Here is a 22,369-nt window from a genome sequence, read left to right on the forward strand (position 1 = left end):
AAATAATATTATGCTAGTTTAATTTTTTATAAATCTCTTTTTTTTTCTTTTCAATTATTACCAAACATATATGGAAGCTCTTCTTTCAGTTTTAGAACACATGATGTATGTCAGGTTAGGTTTATAGGCCATCATATAAAAACAAACCTTTGTTGCCCTACTCTTATAATTATCATAAGCATATATATTAGCTTGAGGAACCTTTTGTCTCCACATAGGATCATCTTTATCACCCTGTACAACTAACATGGATATAAATTTGAGGACCATTTTTCCCTATCTGCATAGATTATCAAAAATATATTAATTATGCCCCAACTTTTGTAGCCCTCTATCTGTACAGATTATCATAACTATATCATTGTCAACCTATTCACATATCACACCCTTCTTAACTTCATTTATTTTCATTTCTAAACATTTGAATACAAATAATCATCATATTTCCCATGCAATTAAATATGTGCATCAGTTTGAAGCTTACAATTATAATCGTCTTATAATGAAAATACGACACTTTAACAAAATGCTAACATACCTTTTAGTGCTTTTAAATGTAGGCTTTTCAATCTTCAGGAAAATTTACAAAACTATTTTATCATGCGTGGTAGAGCAACAATGTGCCCTTTGCAAAATGATAACTTATAATACCTTACATATACGTTTAACTACAAATATAATGAAATACATAGAACTAAGGTAAAATGTACTTTCCTAATCAAAAATTGAATACCTTACCCAACTAACGAAATACAACTAAAACAAATTCCTCGTTATAATTATCTCGATCCTTTCCTTTTGTATACAACCTAAAAAAAAAAATTTGCAATTTAAAATTGCTGACCTCCACATATAATTAATCCACATAAAAATTCAATTAAGACCAACAAAAGCAATGAATGAAACAATGCGAGTTCATGTAAATTGAGGTCAGAACATGTCAATCATTTTTGAAGTCACTTGAAACAATGCTCATTTGTAAAATAGAATTCATCGTTGAGTTTAGAGCATCAGAATTACCCCAAGATAAATCTTTCGTGATAAAAAAGAGCAAACACTAGGAAAACAATAGATTATTGGAATGACGCACGATTTAGACCCAAATCATCACGACCATCACCAAAGTTGATTAAATGAGATCCATTTGCAAAACAGATCATGTCGATGAGTTTGAAATATCAAAAATACCGAGGAAAACAACAGACTTTTGGGGCGACGCACGCGATTTAGACCCAAATCATCATGACCATCACTAAAGTTGCTCAAATGGGCTCCATTTACGAATCGCATCAACGAGCCTGAACTTCAAAAATATCTAGACAACACCAATATTCTTGGATTTTTTCATGAATCAGTGGCACATAAATTGAGATGCTATAAATAAATAATAATAATAATTCCTCAATTTTTTCCTCATGAAGACACCGCCAATCCCTACTTTCCCCATGATTTTTTGCCCAGTCCACCCAAGCAAAAACCTCCACCTCAATTTAAATAATTAAATAAAAAATGTCTAATCAATACATATTAATCTCTCTATTATTCTTCTCTAGCAGCCTCCCTTCTTCCCGTCAATTCTCCTCATGCGAGAATCGAACCCACCTCATCTTCTCCCAAACACTCCCCTCGGCTCCCTCTTCCCACCTCTTTCTCGTCGGCAATGCTCAAAACAGTAAATTGTGAGCCGACTTCTCTGCTTGCTATTCGCGCTCCAGTTTGCTGATTTCTCCATCTCTGACTCTCAGTTTCATAAGCAGCAACTCACAGTTGGGCGCTTTCATTCCAACTACCCCTTTGTTTCCTGAAAACTCTTCACCACTTGGACCCTCACTCCTCTCTTATACAGTGCTCACGCCATAGACAAGAACTCTCACCTTTGCTTACATGCTACGGTGGTTACCAAACCCTTGTCTCTCTCTCTCTCTGAATCATATGTAGATCAAGTGAATAATGCAATAATTAACATTTTAAGAGATAAAATGTCAATCAATCTCAGTGTGTTTAGTCTGTTATGATGCACAAGATTCTTTGCAATATTAATGGCAACTCGGTTGTCACGGAATAGCTTTATCATAGTCATCCATGTCAAACATTGTAGGAGATATTAAACATATTCTTCTTTTTTTTTTTTATTTACTTGTCTAATGGGACTATATTCTACTTATTGTTATATATGCTCAAACCACCGAAGAATATTTTAGTAATATTATCTTCAATAAATGCTATTACAACCATCCCTCTTATATAATCATTCATCAACTTATTCTAATTATCTTTGACAGACATCCATCGTAGCATGTTGACTTTTGTATTCTAGATTATCAACAAATTAGGTAAAGACGTGATACAAAGATTTCTCATAATCAGTTTAGTTTTATGTTGAGCAATTCTACTATGGAACTTATACATTTATTGAGAGGTTTCATGGAGAAGTACAGAAAGAATAAGGAAGATCTACATATGATTTTTATTAATTTAGAAAAAGCTTCTGATAAGTTTCCAAAAAAAAAAATTCTTTGGAGAATTGTAGAAGAGAAAGTTGTTGATATGACTTATATTCAAATCATTAAGGATATGTATACTAGAGTTGTTACTTGTGTTCGAATAGAAGTAGGATTGACCAAGTATTTTTCTATTTCAGTTGTATAAAAAATTATCTTAATTTATTGAAATTAAATAAAAAATAAGACACTCAATAGGACACAATTGATAAAAAGGATTCATGTAGTGACCCCACTTAGTAGGATAAAAGCTTGTCATTGTTGTTGTTGCAGAATATCAACAACTTTTTCTTGCCCAACACTCAAATTTATTATGCATATAAAATTGTCAAAGTCTCCAAAATATCCTCCTGCCAGATGATGCTTCTTTATCATCACCATCCAACCTAAATTCTAGAAGTTAAACCTTTATTGATATCTCAATTATGTTGTGTGATACATTTAAGATATTTAAACCTATTAAACTTAAGCATTGCTTCATTTCCCATTATTATTCATGAATAAATGATAGCATCACCCTTCACTAAAAATGGTATAACATATTGGGTTGTCAAAAAAAACTCGTCATTCACGAACAACTTGTGTTCGATTCGTTAAATAGTTCTTGTTAGATATGTTCGTTAAGCAAGCAAGCCGAAGTAGATCAATTTTTTTAGCTTTATTTATAAGTCAAACACGAACAAAGTTTATTCGTTTATGTTTAGCTCGTTTTGGCTCGAAATAATTAAATAATAGATTAATTTAGAACCTTTTTATATTAATTTTTTATACATATTTAAAAAAAACCTAAATTTTATTATTTTTAAAATTACATGGGAGGTATAATTATTAAAAATATAAGTTCTAATGTTATATATGTACATAGAATTTGGGTGGTATGTAAGTAAATATCCTAAAATAACACTTAATGGATATTAGATATATAAATACATATGAATTGTATTGTAAACATATTAAATTTCCATTTAATAAATTTAAATTCAATTTATCAAATAATGACAAAAAATTTTGACCAGGTTTTTCTCAAAATTAATATCAATTGAAGCAATGTCATTTATAGAGCCCAATGGCCTTTGCAAAATTAAAAAAATAAAATAAAATAAAAATTTGAACTTCATGTAACTAGAGATGTCAGCCGAGCAGCTCCCCATTGCAGAGGGAAGTATCCAAGTAGAAAAGACGGGGACCATTACCATGCTGCTTAATCTCATTCTTAATCCCACATCGGCGATAAAAGAAACCTTAGGCATGAAAGCTTTGTAAAGGCTTTTCAATGGAAAAAAATTTAAGGGTGTGGGTATTCTTTAATCTTAAAAAATGAATAATTTTATTAATTTAATATAATAATCTAACTAATTATATTCTTTAGTTTTATGAGGCTTGAGTTAAATTTGAGCATAACACAAGTTTAATTCGATTTAATGATCCTGGAGCAAGCTGAACACAAAAAGATCATTTACAAGCCATTTCAAACACGAGCCAAACATAAACAAAAAAAAAAATTTAAACAAGCCTTGAGGCTCGCCCAAGTTTGGCTTGTTTACAACCCTACTAACATATGCTCAATCTTTGCTTAATTGGTACAGGATATACATCTTCTAAATATTTTATCTATCTATATATACATTGTTAATTATAAAAATTATAAAGCAAAGAATACAGAACTAAAGGATTGATTTACAATATAGCCAAGTTATAGTGCCATAAGTTATGTTTGATATATGCCCAATAACGACCATGTTCAAGAGGTTTTTAGGAATTGTAAGAATTCCTTTGGCAATGAATAAAAAAGTGAGACGTAATTGCATATTCAGAGTGTCTGAGCATCCAAGTTGTGGCATACCGTGCCACGCATGCATCAGCCCACAGAAAGTGTTAAAGATTTCTAGTTTGGTGGTCTTAGAAGATGCAGAAGATTAAGAACTTGCCAGGACAAAGATAAATACTATCTAATTTAGAGGGTGACCAACTAATAAACGCAAAATTAAAATACAATCATACTATAAAATTTCGCTTATACCTGTGCTCTCCCTAAAGCAAATGTTGGGATGAGAACTTTGCCACCAGCATCAACACATTTATGAACCTAACAATCATCGATAGCAGAACATAAAAAACACAATCGTGTGACACAATCTACAATAATATCATCATAAAAATAAATAAATAAATAAACAAACAGACAAAATGACAACACAAAATATAATACGATATATCATAAGATGGCTTTACAGATGTTTTCCATAATTTTTATCTAAACTCGAAGGCAACAAAACTAATGTAGCTTATTGGGTAAACTACAAAAATCATGTTTCCATGATAAGATTAACAATTGCAGACTAGGCCAAAAAAAATAACGGTCATCATAATTTCAACTCACAACACGGCCTAATTACAACCACAAAAAGTTTCTGAAATTGTCATTCTAGATGTCCAGCCAACATATGCCTCATATTTCACTTGGTATGGTTTTGTGCGAAATAATTAACACTACCCTCTAAGCTACGCTGAAAGTCTGTTGAAACTGATTGAAAAAGGTTCTTTCACATGTTTTAAAGAGCTTTTTGCACCACATTTTCCATCTAAATCGGAGTTTATGATATGGCAGATTTTTTGAGATGAAATCATAAGAAAAAAAAACATTACAAAGCAAAGCCCAAATCCCTGAAATCAGTTTTTGTGAGTTTTATTTATGAGGGCTTCATATGAAGTAAACGAAATTTACATTAGGATCCAAAAAGCTTGTAGCATCTTCCACATTCTATATACATAACCAAGAAAGTCTTTTGACTAGCGATGATGTTAACTGCAATTGATTTCTAGTCAGTCTTTGTTTATGTTTTTCCGAGTTTTACAAAATAAAATTTTCTAAATCCTGCCTTAAGAAAAAGAGAATATTAAATCATACGAACTTTATGCATTACCACTGAAGTATTATTGACAGCATGAACTTCAGATGCAAAGTACCAGGACAAAGAAAAATAGGTACAGCGATGTAAATAGCATTCAAGTGCAATACTTTGCAATAAAATAGCAGAAATAGATGTTGAAACGAGCTGATCTACTCACAGCTTTTAAGAATTCCCTTTCTCGAGCATACTTTGAATCACGAATTGTTGTTGCATAAGTAGATCTTCATGAAAGGAATGCAAAAGTACATATTTATTGAGCAGAACAATAATAAACCGAACAAAAAAGTTAGCAAAAGAGTGTTAATTCGGTAGAAGACGCGCAAAAAAATTATTAAGCACAAATAATCATGCCCATTCCTCCTTTTTCTTTTTCTTTTTTTTTTTTTTGTCAACTGCTCCATGTGCCATAAATACCAATGACCAATTTTGCCTTTATTTAAAATTTGGATTGTTGAAGCGGCCCACCAGGTCCATCAATAATAACCAAATGTACATTAATACTACATGGAAAGTAAACACGAACAAGTGACTATACTATGAAAATACATGAGCTAAAAGAGAATATAATTTATACACAAAACTCTTCTACTATCCATAAATCCAGAAGAAATTACCAGTGAAGTGATTTTACATGTAAACTGTGATGCAATACCTATTCTTATTCCATAAACTGAGGAATGAATCATTCCGTAACACATTTTTCTGCATTTAAGGCTTTGTTGTTGTTGTTGTTGTAATATAGGAACACCTGTGGAAACACTTTCATTTCACATTAGTTTCAAAGAAGCTACGGTGACTTCATCTTACCCACTTTCAGAAGCATTACTTCAAGGTTTACATTTAGCCATTCTGCAAAAGGCATGTCCAACAAATATTGTATAAAGGAAGTAATTATTCACAGTCAATTGTTGGTATAGAATGATTAAATTAAGAAGCTCTTGATGGAAAAATTAAAATGTGTGCTAATCAGACGCAGAACGAGAGAAATTTTAATTGAATTGTATTCTAGTTTGCAATGTACTTTTCAATTTGTGTTTAAAATGTTCTTGAGAACAAGTCCTGTTTTCCCATATTTCTACTTCCTCTTTAGGTTTGGTCAACTGCTGCAAGTTCAAGTCTCCAAAATCACTTTAATTTCATAACATATATCCGTGCAAGAAAAAAAAGAGCAAAAACAAAGAATTATAATGGGGAATGACGGAATGGTCATTGTTATATGTTATAATTTAGTCTTCAGCCATTACCGTCCCCATTTTGTGAGCCAAACGGAGAGCAAAAGAACAGCCTGGGAGGAAAATCAGAAAGTAATTGAAAGAAAAGAGAAAAAGAAACGGAGGAGAAGAAGAGAACCACAAGAGGAGAAGATGAGAAGGAGAAAAGAAGAGGTAGAAAATGAAGGGAAAGAAGAAAAATGGAATAGATGGGTAATAAATTTTCGTTTTTGATTTAAATTTGAATTTTGGTGTTTTTCCTAATGAATCAAGTTCTAATAGGGGTTGTAGGTTTATAAGCTATTATGAAGTAAGATAATATTGAAATTGTTAATTAAAGAAAGCAGTTCCAAGGTCTCCAATTCGATGGGGTAAACCGTCAAGTCGATAAGATTTATAAATTATAACACACAAAGTGAAATTTCATAAATCTTTTGCATAAGTATTTATGTGTAAAATAGATTAATGGTTGCGACGCAATAGAAACTTTTCATATTCATGAAGGCATCTTTACGGTCAACTATTCATGAGTGACTGCACAATAATTTTGTTAATCCAAACTCGCAATTAAGAAAATTATGACTGCAAATGTTTTTAACTATTAGAGATATTTTAAAATAAAGACATTTGGAATCTGTAAATTGCACATTTGTATACACTGATATTCAGCATAATTTAAATTGAATCACATGTTTAGTTAATTTTTTCATAATGAAAATAAATTAAGCTTAACAAAAATCATGATATGGGGGATAAGTTAGGAAAGATATTTTATAATACCTATACATGTTGTGTGGCAAAAGAGAACCCATAAATAAATATGATAATTTGTACATCTATGGCAACAAAGATGAGCACCTACACGAATATGAAATGTGCATATGATGAAAAGTAGGTTGAGCCCACATAAAGGCCAAAAGGTCCTCAAGTTAATATGTTTATGAAACTTGTGCGACAAGGCGACAAATGTAAGATCGACCATTGAGCTATTAGACTAATGGCTTTATTTTGCAATGACTATAAAATACAATTTAGCCTTGCAAAATAAATCTTGATATGAATTAATTTGGCCAATTTTTTTACAAAATTTTAAAAAAAAAAAGTTGAGAGAAAATTATTTATAAGAGAAATAAGGAACCCCTATATAGATCTTCCCTATGAACATCTATTAGGGCCATTAGCGGCCCTTCAATAGTTAAAACTTACAATAGCCCACTGCATTCCTTTATGTCTAACAAAGGACTACATGCTCAAATCTGCGCGGAGGCCGGTGGTGTTTGCTAATAAAACAATCTTAAAACTTGAACAACGGGAAATATCTTAAATTAAATTACATTATTTTAACAAATAGATATAGAACTTGTCAGTTGGGTAACTATTGCTTCCTCTTCTCTCCATTATGCATGCCCTAAGCATCTCAACTAACTTTATATAACCCTAGGTTTTATAGATTTACTCTTTATCTCACTTAGTCACCCCAAAATATATCATTTGTACTTTTAAGACACATCCATCTATTAATCTTCATTTTATTCCATAAGCAGTTTTTTTTTTGCTTTGTTGTGTTTTCCAATGTTGCCAATACTCAGACACTTACAAAACAACTACACTATAACATTCTTAGAGTTTTTTACAATTAAATTGGCACAATATTGTCTTAAGTACACAGAGAAAATTCCTTCATTTTAACCCAAAGTGGATTTTTGTTATTATGGTTCAAACAAGAAACATTCCACAACACCTCAAGGTCATAAGCACGATATGATTAGCCTCGGCTCAAATAATGTAATTAAAAGTGTGTTAAAGAATGTAATTGCAGTCAGAGCACATTAATCGACCACAAAACACTGCACTGCTGCAAAGCGCCAGGGAGCATGTGTCATAATGCATTATTAATGCTTCAGTCCACCAAAGTGTGTTTCACCTTTAGGTTTGAACATGTTCTACAATTTTACCACCATAGACTCATGAACTAAAGAGTTTAGGGGCCAAGGTTGGCAATTCACGAACACATAACTTGACTTCATAGCAATTCTTCTCCTCAAATAGTCACGCAATTCCTCCACTCCCAGTTTTTTCATGCATGAACATGTCAACCAGTGAATCGACATCTTAATAAATCTTCACGCACAACTCTTGTTGATTTTTTTTTTCTCAGTATTCTCCAAGTAACATATTTATTGTTTCATTTTATACATTCGATTCTTCCAGCATTGAGTTTCAAATAATTAGATTACTTTTGACTTTTTGTTTCAATTTCTTGTTTCAACTCTAGTGCATGGATTTATTCCTCCTCTTGATTGGGTGTCTCTTTGTGGTATTGCAAGGAACTACCTTCAATAGTTTTAACATTCAAATTACATATCAATAGGATGCCCAACAAAATTGCCTAAAATTTTTTCTAGTTTTTATGTTAGTTGAATTACTAAACATGTATGTTGTAGTTTGTTTTAGGTGAATATTAGATTAATATATCGTCACACAAATTCATCTTTAAAATATGCATAAAATATTTTTTGACTTTAATTTTCAATTACTTAATGGTGATAATTTTTTTGACCCCACTTAGTGGGATAATGGTTTTGCTGCTGTTGTTGTTGTTGTTTTAATGGTGATAATTTTCTTATTTATATTTGACTTAAAATGCTAAGGATTGTTTCATAATTTTGATTTACATGAACATTGTTAAATAGCATAACACTTTATAAGATATTTTACAATATATGTGCTTTATTTTTATTTCGTGCGTGCTTAAAATAACAACTCATTTGCATGATGCATAGTGCTTTATGTGTTGGCACCTTCGGGTTAACTTTATGAATCCTTATTTTACAATAATATATATTGATTGTTGCATAAAACGTGAATCAAAATCTTTGCAAATCTTTTTGAACAATATTTATTCATGTTACCATAGGGCTACTTTTTTTTTCTTTGCAATCCTTCAATGCCAATTTCATCAATGTATCCAATGAGTGCATTTCTACATCATGTATAAAACATTCAAACTATTCCTTCGATATAATCGTTCTTTAGTTTATCCTTCCTAAATTTTCCATACGTACAAGTATTCTCATGTTCAATACTCAGTTTAAATATCAACATTTTATTTTCATTTTTTGATAGTCTAATTAAAGCAGCATAGCAAAATTGAAGTTTTATTAAATTTTAAATATTTAAATCCATGATACCCTATGATCACATAACATTTATAAAAAATTCCTTGATTTTAACCACACAATCATAGCCCTTAAAGTTATATCCTAACTTAAAACTATTTGTTATACATATTAGATCCAAGATAACTAAATATATCACAATTAACTATCGCTTTATCCTATAATAATATTGGTTTGTAATTATTAAAATTTCAGACTGAAATTGTATAACACATACTTAGCATTTATTATACTAATTCTATACTATTCTAACTTTCCACTTGTTTCAGCAGATGTATAATCGATTAAAACAATGTCAACTGAGAAAAGCATTCACCGGTCATTATTAATCTGCATATCAGAAATAAATTTATAAATTTTCACGAAAATAGACCCATTCAGTAAGCCCATAAACTTAGTACCAAAGTGAATTGCCCAATAAACACAAATTATTTGTTATTATAATGATGTGAAAGCATTTGTTCCACACATTGATGCTTTCATCATGTCGGTGACAATATTGGGAGACGAAATGTTCTGAGCCCACAAGACAACTATTAATAATTTATTGTTGTTTTATATATTGCGAGCGATTTCTCAATGATAGTAAAAGCCCATAATAAACAAAAGAACGCTCCTCGGAAATCAAATTTTCTTGGTGTCTACTAATTCAGAAATTTTATTAGCAATGATAGAGATCAACCTGAGCTACACCACAATGCATAAAATGTATCGTATTAAGATAACTACAGGTTTGGTGAAATATAATCTGCATGTGGAAATTGAAAACAGTTATCTTCATACTCTGTTATAAGAAGGTCCAACTCTAAGTGATCAATTTGAGCTGCTCCTACATGTCTATCAGGTGTCATGTTATAATCTCCAGTATAAACCATGCCATTAACCCCAACCTTTGCATAAATCATTGCAGCACCAAGAACCTATAATAAAAAATAGTTGTGTGAGAAAAAAAAAGCAGCCAATTTATAGAGGAAAATAATGAAAGAGAGAATCCTAAGAAGATATAAGGCAAGAAGACAACAAGTCACAATGAATAAAACATCATGCGAGCATATACAACAGCAGTAAGTCTTTATCCCATAAAGAAGACAACAAGTCACAATGAATAAAACATCAAGAGAGCATATGAACAAAAAAGAATTGTGAAGAAATAAAGACAACAGGAGCCAATGAATTCCAAACGTCTTCCATTTTCTAATACAGTACAACTACGAAGGACTGCCACTTATAGTGAAAACTCTTTGAAATTAGGGCTATTTACATACATAGCACACAGATCTTATTTATTTACATATCTCACACATAAGCCTTTCATATTTACCACTCTTGAAAAGTGAAATACACCTTTTCGTGCATAAGTCTAAAGCACTACAGTGTTATGCGTGTAAATATGAAAACTTGGGTGTGAGATATGTAAATACACAAGAATTGTTTATTATGTACGTAAATTTCCCTTGAAAATAACAGGAAGAATAGAATGTAGACAACACTGGGTTCAAATAGATTGAGATTGATATCCCGACAATAAATGTGTTGGCGAAAATGTTCATAGATTCCTAATGATAGATGTCTCCCCCCATGCTATCTCTTCCATCTCCGCCACTTCGACCCACAGCAACCTCCACCCCACCTCCCTGCCACCTCACGTACATGGATCCTTGCCACCATCTTACCAATCCATGGGAGTTACACTGTTGCACAAGAAAGCATCTAGAGACTGTCCAATTGTAATTATTTAGTGGTCATCTTTTTTCAGTCAATGATTTGTATATTTTTAGTTAGAATTTTTCCTTGGATTATATAATTTTTTCACAAATATGGGAATGAAAAACACTCAACTATTCTCCAACTCCTTTCATGGTATCAAAGTTCGGCCTTCGAGGAAGTTTTTTCATATCGTCTTCACCTCTTCCTTTCCTTCTTTCTAAAAAACTTTTCTTCCCATTTCTTTTCCTTCAATGTTCCTGTAAACACACTGATCCCTCTTCATTGACACTAACAATAATGCTCATATCCCCTAGGCCTCAGGTTCCTTTGGGATTGAAAGAAGCAATCCAAATTCAAAAAGAGAGGTACAACATATTCAATCAACTCACCTGTTGAATGAGAAAACTATTTTAAGGGCCCGTTTGGGGCAGCTTATAAGTGCGGTGGTGTTTTTTAAAACACTGTCTAACCGTTTGGTTTGTGCGTTTTTGAAAACGTTGTCTGTCGCATTTGAGTTTTTTACACTAAACGCAGGCCGCGGGTGGACCCCGCGGTCAACCCGCGGGCCGTGTTTCAGGATAAGCTGCTTATCTTGAAACGCACAAGCTGCCCCAAACAGACCCTAAGTTCTCACAATTGGTTCACATGTTCTTAAAGAGGAGAAAAATAAGGTCATTTACTTAGCACCGGACCTAAACAAAGAGATCATACATTTAAAGTTTGAAATAAATGAAACGCATTAGTGATATCCTGACAATGAAACTTTCTAGTTCCAAGAATGATTGATGTGTGAATGTTCCTCAATTAAGCAAAGAAACTATAAAATAGGATAAATCAAATGTGTCTAAGAATTGCGATTCCATATAAATCTATGAAATCAAAACAAAGATCTCATCCAAAAAGCAAGATAGGCAATCAATCACAAAATATTCCAACCTATTACAAAGCCTGTGATTAGAATTAAACTGTTATCAATACATCTAAAGGAGACGGAGCACAATGTGGCCCTTCCTAAAGGATATGTTAGAAAGACTAAATATAAGATTTCCTTGTTAGATTAAATGTTGAGTTCAATATTTTAAAGGTGCAAATTCCAAAAAAAGAAGATTAACCATCACCAAACAAAGTTATTTCCATCATCCAAAATGCAAAAGGAAAAAAAAAAGTGAATCGTGATAACCAGCAAAACTGTAGAGGCCTCTACATTTAATATTAAAGGTCATTGAAATAAAAACATCCGTCTCAAATCCCTCTTCTACTGAGGACAAAAAGCAGCTATTTTCAAAAAAAAAAAATGGGGCAACTGACCCTGGTAAAATACCCAAAAGAGAAACTATATGATTCACATTTTGCAAAAAAACTCGACATACAAGAAAAATGCTAAAAATTTTAAGGTGAGCCACAAAATAGAAACCGGACAACACAAGGAACATGGGCCAAAGAATAACGACATACACCAAACCACATATAACACGTGGGATAAGGTAACAACAATGAATAACTCATTGGGCTCCACAAAAAAGAAATATAAAAGCCAAAAAAAAACATGTTAGGATCACTGAAAAAAAAAAGATCTATGGCATGTAGTTGTAACATTCTCAGGTATTATTTCTAAGTCTTCAGTCTTTAAAGTCTCATAAATATCCAATTCTAGCATCAGAATCATCGATCCAGGAGTCACGGATTCATACAAATTAATTTCATATACTTCTTGCCCTCGCAGCAAAAATTAACCTTTGTTGACGGATTCTTAGATTGTTATAGTCGTCAAGGAGATATAAACAAATTTCTCACGTTTTAAAATATCTTTGTATGCCTAAACAATTTACCATGTTATCTGTCCAAAAGTTAACTATCGAGTTCAAATCCATAACATCAAAAGAAAAAGAAATCGAAAATGAAATAAAAAATGAGAAACATGAGGAACGATGAGGAGAAGTCATGGATAATGGTAGCTAAGAAAACATCCACGCCATTTTTGATTTCTTGCCATCCTGAAATCAAACGAGCCCTAGTACAGGAGATAATGACAGCTAAGAAAGTAGATGATTTGGATAATAAATTAGAGAAAGAGATCAACCAAATCAGATCAGGGATGAAACAAAGGCTCGCCACCATAAAGGATAGGTTTTCTTCCATGGAAAACCGAATGGATGACCGATTTGAGAGCAAGAGAAAAATTCGAGAGATAAAAAAGAAGTTTATTGAGATGCAATCCAAGACCCCGATGGCGGTTCGATTTGCAAATTCTAACTAAAGTTTGACTGGAGAATCCGGGGAAAGGTCAAAATAAAAAGAAATCGAAAATGAGAAACATGACGAGGAAAACATCCACTATCACCCCCTCTCAGGGCTTGATTAGGGATGGATTAGAGATTTCCGATGGTGGCAGTTGGGCCGAAACATGGATAAGAGATTATGTCAGAGGTATGAAGGAGCACGAAGAAGAAGGGAAAGAAGCAGGGAGGGGATATGGCTACGATCGCAAGAAGGATTTTTACTCTCGGTACATGGGGGGAAACGACGGAGGGAGAAGAAGTTAAGGTGGAGAAGTTAGAGTTAAGAAGTTGAAGATGCTAATATTCGAAGGGAAATACGCATATGGGTGTGTGTATCGGGCAGAGCGATACTCAGCGGTGAATGGGTTAGATGGGGAGGAGAAACTAATGGCAACAGGATTAATGTTTGGAGGGGAAAGCCTTAGCCTGGTTTCAATGGAGAGAGGCTAGATACTCAATTTGTTCGTGTGATGAATTTAAGAATTGTTTGTTGGAATATTTTCGAGCTATTCGGGAAGGACACCTACACGAATAATTTCTATGAGAGGACGGTCATAGAATATACGGAGAGATTTGAACTATTGTCGGGACGACAATTTGGGATTTCAAAAATAGGACTAGAGAGGAATTTCATGAAGGGCATAAAGCACGACATACAAACAACAGCCCAAATGATGGAAGACAAGAACGAGATGAAGAAAACCAACAAGTGCAACACACATGGAGCATCGTACGGAACTGCTACAACCACAATGATGCCAAAAAGTCAAACAGTGGAAGTCCAAAGATAGGTTGCATGGAACATGAATAATGACCACGACCAAGAGCAACACTCAAGCGCCTTACAAAGACTGAGATTCGGGAGAAGCAAGCCAAGGAGTTATATTTTTGGTGTGATGGGAAGTTCACCCAGGAGACCGTTGCAATGATCGAAAATTACAAGTTCTCATAGTGCAGGACGAGGAAGCAAATAATGAAAAAATATTCTTTGCTATGGGGGAGGAACACTTTCATTTTTTTCCACCTTGAGGACAAGGTGTCTTTTGGGGGGATTTATTGTTACAAGGGCGCCTAACCAAAGAGCAAATTTGTCTTTTGTAAGCCTAAGGGCAATTTAGTCTTTTATTATTTTTGTTGTTGGGTATAAATAAGCTTATTATATTTAAGGTTAGTTTTTTATGCATAAGATTGAGTTCTGAGTCTTTAAGCCTAGGCTCTGGGAGAGGTTTTCTACCTCTCGAAATGTAGGAATTTGGAGAGACAGCCTACCTCTTGAATTGGGAAAATATTTGCGTACATAAGATGTACGCAGCTCTGCGTACATCAGGGGTTATTCAGGGGGTACAATGGGGTTATATCCGGGTTATACTCCCTTATAACCTCCGGTATAACCCGGATATAACTCCCATGTACCCCCAGAATAACATCTTGTTGGACGCAGCGCTGCGTACATCTTATGTACGCAAATATTTCTCCTTGAATTTTAGGTGTTTATCTTTGTTTTCTTGTTGAGTAGTTTGATTTATTGAAGAAATATTATGTTTGCCTTAATTTTTTGGAAAAGCATGCTAATTTTGAGGTTGGATCGTATAAGTCACTGTGCTTATTTAATATATATAAATAAGTGTAAAGATGCCCTCACACTATATTAATTATAGCAAATCATTTAATTGCTTATTTCATTCAGTTCTTAACACAAATTAGCTTAGCTAGCTTTAAAATATATCATATAAAGATACCTAGTTCACTAGTCATCATAATGTAACGGAATGTATTAAATCCATCAAGTGAAATATGGAATTATTGTTACTGAACTTGAGAACATTTTTACAATATAAGGGCTCACCTCTATCATTCCACATGCACAGGTCATCATTAGCATATCATTGCAAACATATCATATAAAATATGATCTTCTATAACCTCATTGTTTTTTTATTACTGAAATTTCAATATATATACAATGAGGTATAAAATTTAGGCCTTCTATGACTTTTATCTTAGCAAAAGTGTGAGCATTATAACTCTTTCCTCCTAATTAAAATTTCGTTCCCAAAAATTTCTTCCATAATAATCAGCCGAATAATTGAAGAAATATTTGCTTTGTTTCTCTCTCTTTTTGTCGTGTCACCTATTTTTTCTATTTTGTGCCTCCATTTCCCTTTCACGTAAAATATTTGTTTGTTTTTCAATTCTTTAATATCACAATCTAAATATTCTTTATAGTTCTTCAATATAGGTCAAATTACTCCGCACATCAATTTCATTTTGTGACACTCCAATTTTAATTAGTGACTTATTTACAAAGCATTGATACATAAAAATATTGTGTGTATCAAATATACTTGCTAGTAATACTAATTTGTAAGCAAATTTCTTAATTCTTCTACATATTTCAAATGGTCCTATAATTATAAGACCTATTTTTTTCTCCTTCACCAGATCTACTTAAACCTTCATAATACCTTCATAAATTTGACCTTTAAGAACATAAATTTATCACCTTCAAATTCTATCATACTATGCTTTCGGACTTCATACTTCGACTCACGATCCTGGACAACTTTAAATCTATCTCTAAGTAACCAAATCTTAAAAGCGGCTTGATCGATTAATTGCGAACATTTTAGTTGTCTCTCCAACTCCAGCCCAAACTCAATATAATCTTTATATTCTGTGATATGATGCCTCATAAAATATAATATTTGTGTTGGGTTAGTAATTACTATTATAAACAAATTCTAACAATGGAATATGATCATCCCATAAACCTATAAAATCTAAAATGCATAACCTCAGTAGATCGTCTAACACCTAATATGCTCTTTTTAAATAATCAGTTGTTTGTAGATAAAATACTATACTTACATGCAATTTAGTATCCAAACTCTCATGAATGCTCTTCTACAATCTAGAAAGAACATGTCATGTCTATCTAATACATTTACTTTAAGAATTCAATGAATTTTAAAATCTTTTATTTCATAAATTTCCATGCTAAATTTATCACTGAGTTAATAATGACTAATAGGCAAAAAATACGATGATATTGTCAATCCATCCATTACAACACAAATGTAACCATGCCCTTATCGAGATTCGGGATAAATTATAGCAAAATCCAAAGTTATGCCGTATCATATCCACTCTAGCACCAATTATGATTATAACATTCCATTAGGCATTCGGTATTCAGTTTTTATCACCTAGCAAGATTCACACTTAGTACAACCTTTTTTATCTCAGGCAAACAAAATAATGCCTTTAAATCTTTACATATATTGCCCCTCATTTAGAATCTCTAAAAGCAAATAAATTTCTCTTGAAGTTCAAATATGCAAAATACTTCCTAATCACACCCTGCTGATCATTGATAAGATCTTTCCTTTTGCCTGCTTATATTTGATCAATCAGCTTTTAAAATTCATTATTGGCTTCTCCATATCACTTATTATTTCCTCTAGAGTACGATATAAAATCATATAATTGTTTGTTCCCTGATTAATTTGTGCTCTAAACTCCAACTATAATGCTTCTATATCGTTGATCAGCTTCTACTTCTTGAGTTAACATCTACCCTGCCTGCCCACAAGAACTTCTACTTGCATCAGCTATCACATTAATCTTTCCAGGATAATATCATATGTAAAAATCATAGTCATTTCATGGTTTTGACCAGCTTTTTGCCTCAAATTAAATTATTTTAGAGTGAATATATATCAAACTCATATAATCAACAACCATACTATTGTAGCCACCTTCAAATCATGCACTTCATATAGTTTCAACAGTGTAAATATATGCTATTATATTTTTGTTATGCATTAAAATACATCGCAAATTTTATAAGAATGCAGCATTGTATGTTTGAAATACCTTAGTTCCAAATGGAATTGTCAGCACTAGTGCAAATGCCAAACGTCTCTCAAGTTATTGAAAATTCTACTCAAGCACATCAGCTCAATCAAATTTAGCATCTTTGTCAAGATAGTGACAACGCAAGCTAAAAAATCCCTCTACAATCCACTTGTAATAGCCTGACAACCCTAAAAAACTTTGAATATCAGTCACATTAGTTAGCCCTAATAATTCTACCATTGGTGCATTACTTTCACCTTTTCAGGATCAATTGATATACCTTTCCACTTATGATGTATCCCAAACAAAGCAACCCTCCTTAACAAAAACTAACACTTCAAAAATTTGGCATATAGCTCTCAATAAATCCCATAATAATCATCAAACGATTGTTATGATCATCATTATTCTACGAATAAATAAAAATATCATCAATAAATACTATCATAAACTATCAAGTCAAGGTTTCAAGATTCTATTCCACACATCCATAAACATTTTTGGAACGTAGGTCAATCCAGAATGCATAACCTAAAAGTCGTATGCTTCGTTACGAGACTTATTCTTCTTAAAATATTTAAGAAAATAGATTCCTCACATTATAACCACATTCCTAATTCCAACTCAATATAAATCAAAATAACTTCTCATAAAAGATGGCAATATCTATCAATCTCGAATGAAAGTTAAGTTGACAGAGGAATTACAAAAAAATAGCATTTTTCACCTGAAAACCAAACTTTTCTCCTCTTTTCCCATCTTCCTCTACTTCCCCGTCTCGAACTGCCAGCTTTGCACTTGCTTATGATTGATAAAGTTTGCAGGAAACAATATAAGGTAATATTTAGTGCTTAGGGTTTTATATGAGCGTATGACTTATTCAACTTAAAGCCTTATATTAATTGATCCATCGTTGCATGCCCAAATACGAGTACAAAAGCAATATAAGTTATTCTACACAAAAACTAAACATAACCTTACATTAATTGATCCATCATGGCATTATATATCTTATAAATGATCAAATAAAATTATTGGATTTTATTTTAAAAAGTTTTAATAAATATTGTGAGCAATGAAAAATTGGGGTATTAATTTTTTTGTGATTTTTACCTTAGCAAAATTTTGAGCATTATTACACTCAAGCATCAAAAGAACCAAAATTTGAAAAATATTATGAAAGAGAATGGAAGATCTTCAAAACAAATAAACAATTGAAATCGATAAAAGTATTATAATAAAAGAAATATGTAGGATGTAGAAGAATTTTCACTAGAAAGCACAAATAAAATTGCTCATTAGAAAAGCAAAAAGTGTCTAAATAGTCCCTTGACTATTTACATGGTGTCATTTTAGTCCCAGACTTTATAGAAATGTCTAATTGATCCCCTGACTTATTAGATTGGGGCATTAATAGTCCTCTATAGGGATTATTTTAGCCCCACTTTAAATAGTCTGGGAGTCGATTTGATACTTCCATAAACTCTGCGGCTAAAATGACCCATGTAAATAGTCAGGGACAATTTTGGCATTTTACTCACTAGAATTACTCAAAACTAGATTGGTTGTCAAAGCTACATTAAAACATAGGGATTAAATAACTTGATTCATTTGTTATGGTTTCGAGTTCTTTATCATTAGTAATTTAATATGGACTGGAAAATATAAAATTTGATGTAAAAAATAAATTTTTATATAGTGATATCGAGGATGATGTGTAAACCGAGATACAAGAATAAAGAGGGTAAAAACTAAAAAAAGAAGTTGTATGGGTTGAAGCACTCTCCAAGTGCATGTTTCAAAAGATTTGCCCAATATGAGTACAAAAAAAATAAGGAAATCATGCATTATCTATAAAACACAACTTGATAAGGGAGTTGCAATATTATGAGTTTATGTTAATAACATTATTGTGAAAGGTAGCGATGTGGAAATAATGGAGAACTTGAAGGAAAGATTATTCAAAGTATTTGAGGTAAAAAAATTAGACAAGATATAGCACTTCCTTGGCATTGAGGTTACATATCCTTGACATGGAATCTTTACATCTAAGCAAAAATAATAACAAACTTATTGAAAGATACTTGGTATGTTAGGAATGTTGAGAGCCCCATGGAATTCAATCATTAACTTGAATATGCTCCAAAAAACATAAAAGTAGAAAAACATAAAATCAAAAACTTGCCAAATTATCAAAAGATTAACCCAAAATTTTATTGAGTCAATTCATACACAATCCTAAGACATCGCACCAAAAGAAAGTGTATAAGACTCTACAATATTTGATAGCGACCCCCCACCCAAGCAAATAAATTCTATTCAAAAAAGAGGAGGATTTGGCTCTTAAGAAATACAAAGATGTCGATTATGTGAGTTTTATGATTGAAAGTAGTTCAACTTCAAGATATTGGACGCTCTTATGAGCAACCTCAAGACTTAGACAAGTAAAAATAAAATAAAATAGAGTAGTGAAATCTATCATAGAAACATAATTTAAATCTAACATTGAAGGGAAAAAAAAAGTTAATCACAAAAACAAAAAATTATTCTAGAAGAGGTTAAAAAATTAAATGTGGTGATGAAATATAGCATAAAAACATAATTTAAATCTATACCATTGAGAAATTTTAAATTGCCAAGGCTAAAAATTATTCTAAGAGATTTAAGATTAAAATGGAAAGTTTCAATGAAACTCTAATAGTTATGTGCTAACATCATGCCGCTAAATTACATATCATGTTCTAAATTTTTGCTTCATTAATTCTAAGTTCTCTATCTTCTAAATAATTTACTTACAATTCTAAGTTTTCACTAATTGGAGCAGATGTTTTTCAATTATAACAATATTATCTACAAAGAGTATAAACCAAGTCATCTAGTTTTGAAAGTCCTTTATAAGCATATTCATAACCAAGGTAATAAGCATGTCAAAGGAGAATTTTAATTTAAACTAAAAGAGAAACGTCCACAGAGCCAGCAAATCACAAAAGTTTACACTTAGAGGATTAATACTGAAGAACAAGGACTTACATGTCCAGCATAGTAAGCACAGATCTGGAGATCTTTATCAACTTGTATAACTTGCTTCAGGTCAACAGCCGTTACTGTGACAAAGATAAACATCTTAAAAATGCATTAGAACTTGACCTAGTGATGTTTATAGAAAGAATGACCCGGAAGCAACTTGAACAAAAAGGGAAATTAGAAAAGGTTTTGATAGAATATCTATATATTTCAGTAGTTGTTTGCTGAAATTCTTAATGTTTCAAGTTCATAAGGCATTTGCTTTCTTAAAAAAAATCATGGAACTAAGAAATTGATTATGCTTGGGAAATAAATAAATTCACAAATGCTGGCATGCAACCTTTAGAGTCAATGTTAAACTTTGAATAATCCGTTTATGATTTTATGGTGCCAATTTGGGAATTAATAATCTAACAATTGGTCATTACCTTAAGCATCAAACTATAATATCTATAAATGATGCTACCAGTAATCAATAGTGATAATGGGTGTTCAAGTTGTCTGCCAAACCTTCTAGCTCAATATGCAACAGGATTCAATCAAAATAATGAGCAGGGTGGGAGTAAACAGCTAACTACACAATATGGCTCAATTCATAATGCTTGTTGAGATTCCGCTTCTTCCATGTTGATATATTTCCTTCTGCATTTTTCTTTTTTTTTTTACTTTTTTTGGGAGTTGGGTGCGGGTGCAATTTCTGACAGCAGTACTTGTTGTTCAAACCCACAAAATATCACTTTAGAAACTCAATGTAAAATGTAAAAGTAATTAAAAATCAAAAGGAGATGACTTTTATCAGTTTAAATTTACAATGAATATGATACAAGATTTATGCTTTTCAAGCTTCAGAGTGAACACTTAAAATAAACACTGTAGAAATATATATATTTTTTGAGAAAGCTCAAAGGCTAATATTTTAAAAGGAAATAAAGATACATATTGATTGTGTGGAAGACCCCAAGCATGAACCCTTCCCCCGCGATAATCATCACATACAAATGATTCCAAAAAAAAGAGAAAATACAGAAAATTACAAGAGAACTAAAGAAAAAAACAAAAAATGTCAAAAAACGTAGTATCAGGTAGCGAGAGAGCGACCCAATTTTGCTTTCTCTGTACCTCTAGTTCTATAAAAAGAGTAAGCTAATAAATTGGTAAGATCAGTGACATTGCCCGTAGTGACCAAAGTATCATCCAATAAGTTTCCAAGTTCGAGCTGGCCACCACTCTTCTTCTTCCTCCTGAAATAGACCTGTCATTTCTCATCCGAAGATTGGCTCGCCTGATCAGTGGATTGGTCTAAAGTGTGTCGGACATGTGTAGGATATTGAAAATTAGAAGTAACTGCTTGTTTTACTAGCTGATCTTTGATTGAATCAAAGAAGCACTCTCGTGTGTCTTGTCATGTAAGTGAATTTTCTTCAATAACAGTACAACAACAACAACAAAGCCTTAATCCCACTATGTGGGGTCGGCTACATGAATCCTTTTTCTCCATTGCGTCCTATTTAGTATCATATTTTCATTTAGTTCTAGTAAATTAAGATCATTTTTAATACAATAAGCCCAAGTCTTCCTAGGTCTACCTCTGCTTTTCTTAACACAAGTCGAATTTAAAACATCTACTCTCCTAATCGGATCATCTAATGGTCGACGTTTAATATGACCAAACCATCTAAGACGACTTTCTCTAATTTT

General features: G+C 32.2%; 1 protein-coding gene across 1 annotated transcript in view; it reads right to left on the reverse strand.

Annotated features, from left to right (window-relative positions):
• Positions 1-22,369, reverse strand: part of LOC110032749 (cleavage and polyadenylation specificity factor subunit 3-II) — a 98,551-nt gene that overhangs the window by 67,031 nt on the left and 9,151 nt on the right. The window contains exons 5-8 of the mRNA XM_020736495.1: positions 20,678-20,751; positions 10,587-10,723; positions 5,571-5,634; positions 4,522-4,587 (exon numbers count right to left, since the gene is read on the reverse strand). Of these exons, the coding sequence (XP_020592154.1) occupies positions 4,522-4,587; positions 5,571-5,634; positions 10,587-10,723; positions 20,678-20,751 (341 nt within the window). The remainder of the gene's footprint in view (positions 1-4,521; positions 4,588-5,570; positions 5,635-10,586; positions 10,724-20,677; positions 20,752-22,369) is intronic.

This window comes from Phalaenopsis equestris, unplaced genomic scaffold (genome assembly GCF_001263595.1).
Source record: "Phalaenopsis equestris unplaced genomic scaffold, ASM126359v1 Scaffold001018, whole genome shotgun sequence".
Classification (NCBI taxonomy): Eukaryota; Viridiplantae; Streptophyta; class Magnoliopsida; order Asparagales; family Orchidaceae; genus Phalaenopsis; species Phalaenopsis equestris.